General features: G+C 36.0%; 1 protein-coding gene across 1 annotated transcript in view; it reads left to right on the top strand.

The window, feature by feature from the left end:
• LOC108731398 (hepatocyte nuclear factor 6) overlaps positions 1-9,322 on the top strand; it is a 110,915-nt gene that overhangs the window by 2,099 nt on the left and 99,494 nt on the right. The window contains exon 3 of the mRNA XM_018461720.1: positions 6-363. Coding sequence (XP_018317222.1) covers positions 6-363 — 358 coding nt within the window. The remainder of the gene's footprint in view (positions 1-5; positions 364-9,322) is intronic.

Here is a 9,322-nt window from a genome sequence, read left to right as displayed (position 1 = left end):
ACCAGCAGCAGCAGCAGCAGTCGATGCCGCAGCAGCAGACGATATCGCACACGCAGCACGTGCAACATACGTCGGTGGTGATGAAGACGGTGTCAGCGGCGGGCAACGGCGGTGCCGGTGAGGTCGAGGAGATCAACACGAAGGAGCTCGCACAGCGCATTAGCGCCGAACTCAAGAGGTACAGCATACCACAGGCGATCTTCGCACAGCGGGTGCTGTGCCGCAGCCAGGGCACCCTCAGCGACCTGCTACGCAATCCGAAGCCCTGGTCCAAGCTCAAGAGTGGTCGCGAGACCTTCCGGCGGATGTGGAAGTGGCTGCAGGAGCCTGAGTTTCAGAGAATGTCGGCCTTGCGGCTAGCAGGTTAGTCGTCCACGCGTCAGAGAGAGACCCCCCCACCCACCCCTCATTCACCACGTATACAAAACTCCCACCCCACTACAAATCACTCGAATCGAAACACTCAATCGCGAAAGTCCCACCTCTCTATCGTGTACTTTTTGTGGTACTTGTCCATTTCTGTAAGAAAGACGAGAAAAATACAACACTCGGGTTTTTGATCGACGTTTGTCGTCATCGTCGTCATCATCGTCGTTGTCGTCGTCATCGTCGTCATCGTCGTGTGAGTCTCTCGCACACGTACTACATATACGAACACCTGTAAACGTACACACGTTTGTGTCTCACCGCTTCACACACACGTGTTTCGCTGCTCGCCCTGTGTTCTCGTCCTGCACGTCCTTGATATCGATCGATCCATGATCGATGACTGCGAGATCCCTCAGCAACACCGATGCTCCACGCCGGGTCGTTCACCGGCATTTCGCGACTGTTTAAAACCATCCCTGCGTCTTCTAAACGATCCCTTAGATTTCCTAGTAAACTAAATATTCACATCTCACTCTTTGACAGTGAATTTAAAACAGTTTCTAAAAATTAATAGGTTGGGAATAAAAAGAAACGAGATGCAATGTCAAATTTCTGTTTTTATCCTTCTTAACTAAATGAGATTAAAATAAAATATATAAAGATGAAATAATAAAAAATGTCTTCTGAACGATCCTTTAGATTTCCTAGTAAATATTTATCACATCTCCCTCTTTGACAATGAATTTAAAACAGTTTTTAAAAGTTGAATTCTTCTTTGACTAAATAATTAAAATAACAAGACTAAAATAACAAAGATGAAATAATTGACGACTGAGTAAACCAGGTATTTGCCACATCTCACTCTTTGACAGTGAATTCAAAACAGTTTCCAAAAATCCATAAGTTGAGAATGAAAAGGAATGAAATACGATATCCAATTTTTAGTTGATTTTTTTACTAAATAAATCGCCGCGTTGACAGAAAAGTGACATTAAAAATTAGCATTTTTTAAAAATAGTAAAAAGAAACTCTTAAAATTAGCGTATTATTGTTGTAAAAAAAATGACACATTTGTTAATACATTGCTTATATTTTGCTATGAAAGTGTCACAATCCGATAAGAGATGAAATTTACACAACTCCGTATTGAGATTGCAATGCTCCAATTTTGAAACACATAATTTCAAAGAATACATTATAAATGGAGATATAAGAAACATGGAAAGAAAGTGTAATTATGTATGTTCACTATCTTGATTAAAACACTGTTTTAATTTAGAAAGAATTTTAAAAACGCTCCACTGAAAAGTTGTTAATTTTGAGTTGTGTAACTCTTTATACGTAGCAAAATGTATAATAAAAGTATAATATTTCATAAAAATGAAATAATATAGAAGAAATATATACCATATATGATACCGTTGGCTTCGTTTAGTGTTCGTCGTTTTTTATGAGAATAAATTAAAGAATTTAAGAATTAAACACATTTGGTAAAAAATGAGATTTTTTAAACTAATCGAATACAATTATAGAGATCTGTAGGCGCATTCACGAGACGTATATGCATTCAAGCACGATTTAAAGATATCTTAAAAATAATTCTGTAAATTACACCTGCTTGATAGACCGCGTTACAAGTCTCCTTGGCGACACCCTTCGATTCAAAATAAACTATACCCTATCCGACGTTCCCCTCTAGAGTGAGCTTGGAAAAAAAACGCTTCTTCTCGAGTTACTTAATTTACAACGAATCCGAAATCGTATTAATCGAAAACCTATTCAGTGAACAGATCGTACACACAGAAAAATGTCATTCTACAAAAAATGATTATTCAATTAATTTTTTTCTTACTTTTAACTAACAGCTGTCTGTGACAAAGAATATTTTCTTGATAATAATATTTCAAAATATACTTATTAGAAATTTTGGAAGAACTCATTATTATGTACTCAAAACAAGAATTTATTTTCTTTTGAAAAATATTGTAAAATTGATCGAACAAGCGATTTTATATAATAAATAAATCGAATAAATAAATGTTTCAACTTAATACTTGATTGATTTATTAAATTAAAATTCAAAATACATTTTGAATAAATTTGATGCTTGTGATAAACTTATGATAGATTTGCAGATATATGAACTTTTGAAGTATTTGAAACACATGTAATTATTATTTGCGTACAGTATGTATTTTTCTGTGTGTGACAGAACATTTACGATCGGATTACAAAAAAAGAATTTAACTAATGAACATTTTCCTCTCCGATAGGAAATTCGTGAGTACAGATTTCCATTTTTTATTAACATAACGGAAATCAATTTCACGTATCCGGAAATTGACTGCTCGGAATTAACATTTGCATGTTCCAGCAGATCCGAACTATCTTGTCTCTGTACTTCTTGTAGTCCCTTTAATAAATAAAATATTCAAATTTAGCGACTCTACACTCGTCATCTGCGTGAAACAGAACCTCCCTGTAATGTAGACAGCTAAACTACTCGAAAGCTACTGGCCGCGTTCAGTATTTATTTTGCAACTGTTGGAAATTTTCTTCGCTGAGAGATAGGACTATTCCTCTGAATCTAAAAGTATTCTAAAAGTATAATCCAATCAGCGAGAAGAAAACTTCTAGCGGTTGTAAAAAGAACATTCTGTTGAACACGGCCATTAGATTAGGCACTAATGTGACAAGTAACCGAACGAATGTTCTTATGAAAAAATGACAAAAAAGCAGAGAAAGCACATATCGGTGGCTCAAAAGTGTCAAACACGTCCGCTTTCGAATCCATTTCTCGAGGGCGAGGAATGACGGGTCTCCTCTACTTCTGTCGATTTAAGTGAACCCCGCGAATAAATGACGCCGAAGATCCTCGCGGAGACGATAACGCAGGGGGATAACGTTACTCGGAGATACGCGCGCGAAGGATTCGCGCGCGCGCTTCGCACGCGCGCGCGGAGAGCGGAAGCGCACACGTGGCACCCACGTGGGAGAGGCGTTCCCTTCCATATCATTCAGAGATAGACGCGCGGAATAACACTTTTCGAATTCAACTGTCGACGGCGCCGCGGCGCAGCCGCGCGACCTCGGCCTCGCTCGGCACGGCTTCGCTTTCCGGAGCCGCCATGTTCGCCATGCCGTCGCCGTCGTCATCGTCCTCGTTGTCGTCCTTCTCTTTCTTTCTCTCTTTCCCCCCCTCTCTCTCTCTTCGCCCTTTCCTCGTCCACCCCCTCTTGTGAACCTTTTCCATCCAACGGGAACCGCCGCGCGGGATTCGCGATTTTAGCGTCTCTCCAGTGGGATCTCCAACGACAGAGTGATCTTTGCGTTTTCACTTTTTTTTTCGTATAACATTCGATACAATTTTTTCTCAAATATTTGTAGAATATTCTACTTAGATGTTTGTAGAATATTATCATATACTTCAATCTTCAGGATTATTCAGATTCTTTGAGCGAATCTAATATATCTAATAGATTTCTTGGTTGCTATACATCCTGCGACTTTAATTTCTGATGAATCTTGTGAATTTAGTATTAATTTTTTTTTAGCATAAAGATATTATTTCGTGCTTGAATTCTAATTTTAAAAATGATCTATCTTGTGATGAACTTTTCGATTCAAATTCTATTAAAATCTGTTGAATTTATGTAAAAAAAACTTTGTGTAATCTACTTGCTTTACTACAATTTATACACACTCGAGCTCATTAATGCCTTTTCGCTCGAAATTAGCTGCGTTTCAAGCAGACGCACATCTAGATATATTATGATTTAAATTCGAGCAATGATGGATTAACAATCACGATGTATGTACAAACACCTAAATCTGCCTGAAACCCAGCTAGTCAAACAAGAAGCATTATTTTCCACGAGTATACTAATTGAAGAGCAGACGAAAAAAATCTTTTGTCAACGAATTATAATTTTGAATTATTAGTTTCTCGACTTCAAGTTCGTCATAGAATTATTGAAATGAATTCTTTCATTCCCCAATTTTTTTGTCGCATAAATAAGAAACAATCATACAAAATATATCTCCATTCGTGTAAGACAATTTTCATAATAAAACGTGAAAGAACGATGAACGACTGTGAAATTGATGTTCTATTATTTTAATGGACGTCAAAGCCGAAAGGGTTAAACTCGCGAACTGTGAGACATTCTATATGTATTCCATAGCTCAAGGTGCCCTTTTTCAAACAATAGTATAAACTGTCAAATAACCGCCGCTCTCGTTAACAAAAATAAAAAATATACTCGTTCTCTCACCCTTTTTCCATCTCTCTCTCTCTCTCTCTCTCTCTCTCTCTATCTATCTATCTATCTATTTATCTATCTATCTATCTATCTATCTCTCTCTCTATTTTCTGTCGCTTCTTTGCGGGCTTACCGAGGCATGCAGATAATGTCGGGAAGAGGGATTACCTTTACAGTTACTGTTCTACCGGTAGCCCTTCGTGGTACGAAACTCTCTTAGGGTCGTGAAAAAGGCCGGTGGGGAGCGAAGAAAAGGCGCGGCAAGGCACGGGAGCAAAGGGTTCACCAGAAAGAGACAATGCCGAAGAAGAAGAAGAAAAAGAAGAAGGCTCGATTCAGTGCTCTCCAGATTAGAGCCTTCGCTATTGTTTCCCACGTGTCTCTCTCTCTCCTTCCCCTCTCTCTCTCTCTCTCTCTCTCTCTCTCTCTCTCTCTCTCTCTCTCTCTCTCGCAAAAACCAGTCTCGAAAAACGCGTTCACAGCTTCGCGCGTGAAATCTAAATCTAATTCATTGCAAGTCTAACGGGAAACGAACGAGATGACTGTCTATAATTTAAAAAAAATCGTGAAGAGAAATTTCATCGATATCTCCAGAAATTGAAAACAAATTGACGAATCAAAATTGAAAATTAAATTAAAGAATTAATATTAAATTTCAGCCGGCGTGTCGAAATAAAATTACGAGTTAAAATCGGAATTCGAATTATGTGTGAAATCGAAATACGGGAAAAGAGACCGATAAATTAGTGCCACAGCCTGATTTGCAAGATCACGTGGGAAATAGGTTTCTCAGGGGGAAGGTCTGTAGAACACCTTTCCAAGCCTTTCGAGAAAGCGGCTCTAAACAGACGATGAATAATTCGCTCGGCCGTTAAAACGGCAATCAATCGGGCGAGCATAACGTTGCACTCTTATAAATTGCCTTTATTATGCCGTCGCTATTGTTGTTCGTGCTCGAATTCATCTGGTAATGACTATAGATACGCGTGCCTCATTGCTGGATGTCATTTGCGTTTAATTGCGTCCACCGTTATCGTCGCTATCGATCGTCACGCGTGGAGGTGGGGGGGAGGGGGGGTCAGGTGCATTAGTCGCGGCGAGCTCCTCGTGTCTTTCTATTTACTTTCGCCAGATGCATCCCCCATGTGCAATATTCCTAAGCCAGCTAGATGATTTACGAACATCCATTTCGCGACTCTCATTCGGATTAGCCCTCCACGCAATCACCGTTTTTGAAGTTCGTACTGAGTTTTCTTTTTCGTACGTCTACGGAAACTTTGAAATATCTAAAAATTTTGTTAGATGCGCATCTAAAAATAATTTTGCTGGACTGTCAAAGTAATTATATAGATCGCTTAAGACTTCAAAATTTTTTAATATTTTAGCAATCAATTTAAACGTCTTAAATAACTTTTTTGATGGCTTAAGAAAATTATTTTCGAATAAAGGACCAATACGATCGAAGCTAGATTTTAATGCTTAATAATATTTTTATGCTGAAAAAAATTACTAAACATTAATACATACTTCTTTGAATAGTAAACATTTATTTACAGTAAATATTTATTCAATAAAAAATGATAGTTCAATCAAATTAACGAGTTTTGTATCAAATATATATATGTCTACATTTAGTAAATATTTACTTAGAACTGTTCAAACAAATATTTATTAAAATGTAGCATTTTTTCAGTGTATGTGTACGTTTCAAACATATCTTTCAATTATATAAATTGCGCGCCACTTATTGTTGAATTAAAAATCATATATTATATAAACTACAGCTAAAATAATATCACAATTAAATTTATCGCCAAACTGATAATGCTTTTAGCATCAAAATCACTGTAAACAACTTTATTGCGAAAAATATTACCACAAAATTATTTTCAGATCTACATTTGGTAAAATTTTTAGATACTTCAAGACTCTTTCCATATAATATTACAATGTAATATTATCTTTAATTGCTAGAACGATTTATTACGTTAAACTATTACGGTTTTGGCGCGATCTAAATTTATAGGAAATCGAATCTTTAAACCGTGAGGATCCAAAACGAATTTTAGAGTCGAAAATCTAAATTTATGCCAAATATTACGAAAAGACCTCGCGGTTCACCGCGAGACGCGAGAATTTCATCGAATTTCGAAACTGACGCAATAAATGCGGACGCGCCGCGCATAATTAATGTCGTCTTTCCTCAACGTCAACGCTTGACATCGCACTCTAGAGTCTTACATCGGTCCGCCGCGCCGCACACGTGTCTTCTTACACGCACTGGACGTAGCGGGGAAAAAAAAGAAAGGAAAAAGAATCGATACCGCTGTGTCGTTTCCCTGTCTCACGGAGCTTATCACGGAGTTACATCGCTCTACCGCGAGCTACGCTTGTGTTTTTAACAGCGCGATCAATACCGCGCCTCGTCCCTGTAAACGAGAATTTTTGAGTTTCCAAGTTTGCAAGATCGAAGGTGGAATTCGCTTAGTACTGGTTTAGCGCGAGAACTTCTCGTCCGTACTTCTATTTTCTATTTTAAATAAAGTTACGAGTCCATAGTTGGTCAGAAAGGAGTTGAGGAAAGTTTTTCTCTAGTTAAAGATACTATATACCGAACTCCCAACGACTAATTTCATTAATAAGAATTACTGGAAACTGTAATTCTTACTTCGAATTTACGTAATAAGAGCGACACGAGTTTTATTAGCAATCTGATTGTTAATATTCTGTTTCTAACGTTAAGACAATTAAATCCGATTTAATCTCATCCCTGATTTCAAAGTGCAGTTTTTACCACATATTCTTATATTTTTCTTTTCTTTTACTTAACTCGTTGACGTGTCTACTCGACTTATTCAATTCTAAATTTCTTTGTTAAAAACGTCAAATAATTCAATTTTTTTATGTTACATCTGCAAATTTAAAATTAAAATTAAAATTAAACTTGATATTGATTCTTCCTTTTATACGAGTTATATCATTTTCTTTGAAATTAATTAGTATCTTTTAATTAATATAAATTAAATGGACCTCTACAGATCCAGCATCAATAATGTCACTGATTTTAAGCTCTGCAAGGACAATTAAATATTTAATTATCATGGTAGATGACAAAATAATTGATTATAGAAAAATAATTCCAAGTAGTCTTTCTCGTGTGAGCCAAGAATTTTTCAAAATTCTTGAAATGAAACCGTGGTCCATTTCGCGTCCAGAAAAAATCACTGGAAAATTAGCCCTCGCAAATTGACTTGGATTCTCGTAACATAATTATTCACACGAGCTCCTTATTACCGCACCGCACGATATCGCTAAATTAGAAGCTAATCATCTCGCGCGTTCCTTACCTCGATTTAACGATAAATTTCATCCAAGCCGAATTTATAACTAGCGAAATTTAACGCGCGCATTTACGATTTTGCAATACCACTTTCTGGGAAGTTATTCTCGAATAATATCGCATACAAAAATACTACATATGTTACATATATTATAAATTTTCGTACATGCAGTAAAAACATTTTGCATTTGTATTTAAACCTTTACTTAACAAGAATCTTTGTTAAAGTCTTATATTGAACTTTTAACATATTCGAGTATCAAGTTGACATAATTTAATTACGTTATTTGAATATTTTATGTTAAATTAGTTAAATTCAACATTTCTTGATGTCAAAATAACACAACTTATGAATAAGTGAACAAGTAACTTAAAAATAATGTATTTCAAATTCTAGGATAAATGAATAAAATACGTGTTAATTTAATGTATCATTAATTTTACTGAAAAGTATGTTACCACAGTTTGCTAACGAATTGTGTCAGTGTTACGTTTTTTGTATTAATTTTTCGCATAATATTTATTTTTCCAACATATTCATCTTGTAAAAATAACATAAAAATTTGGGTGGACCGCTTGGGACATTTAAAACGTTTAACACAAATTTTTTAACTGTATGCTAGAATTTTTTCAGATTGTTATATAATCCGGAACAGTTGAAAAATTTGCTCTGATTCTCGAAAACCTTTGTTGCTGACGGAAGAAATAAAATTCCATGTTGTCGGCGGAGGGTTTTTTAACCCAAATTTTTCAACTGGACACTGTTAATCTATAGTGTCAAATTTAAGTCGCCGCCTATTTGCTACATCTTTATTTAATGGAAAATTTGACACTATACGGTATCAAATTCACCCATCGTTTTAGTGTAAAATTTAAATTAGATTAAATTTGACACTATAGATTTAACAGCGTACTGAAAAAAATTTTGTTCATTTTTGGTCCAATGAATGATCGTTAATCAATGTCCGACTTAATGTCCGACTTAATGTAGTTAATTCATTGATACAATAACTGGATTCATTTATACAACTATATATTCATTCTTGCAATGAATTCTAGTAATAGTTTTATAATCTAAATCATTATGAGAATTCATTGAACCAATTTTCATTTATTTTTTCATAATTCAATGAATACTTTATTGTATTTACGTACAGTTTTGGTTCAGTGTAGTGTATGCGATATACGTTCAAGAATACAGACCCTGAACAAAATCGCTGTCCGACTCTAAGTCTAATTAATTAAGGGGATTTGAGACACTTCGGCTCTTCTTTTTCTAACCTCCTCTACGGGATAAAGTAATGTATCCTTCGCGCGTCTCTCTCTCTCTCTCTCTCTCTCTCTCTCTCTC

The sequence above is a fragment of the Mycetomoellerius zeteki genome, unplaced genomic scaffold (genome assembly GCF_001594055.1).
Source record: "Mycetomoellerius zeteki isolate Tzet28-1 unplaced genomic scaffold, Tzet1.0 scaffold101, whole genome shotgun sequence".
Classification (NCBI taxonomy): Eukaryota; Metazoa; Arthropoda; class Insecta; order Hymenoptera; family Formicidae; genus Mycetomoellerius; species Mycetomoellerius zeteki.
The sequence above is the reverse complement of the archived record's forward strand: the minus strand, read 5'-3'. Positions and strand labels throughout refer to the sequence as shown.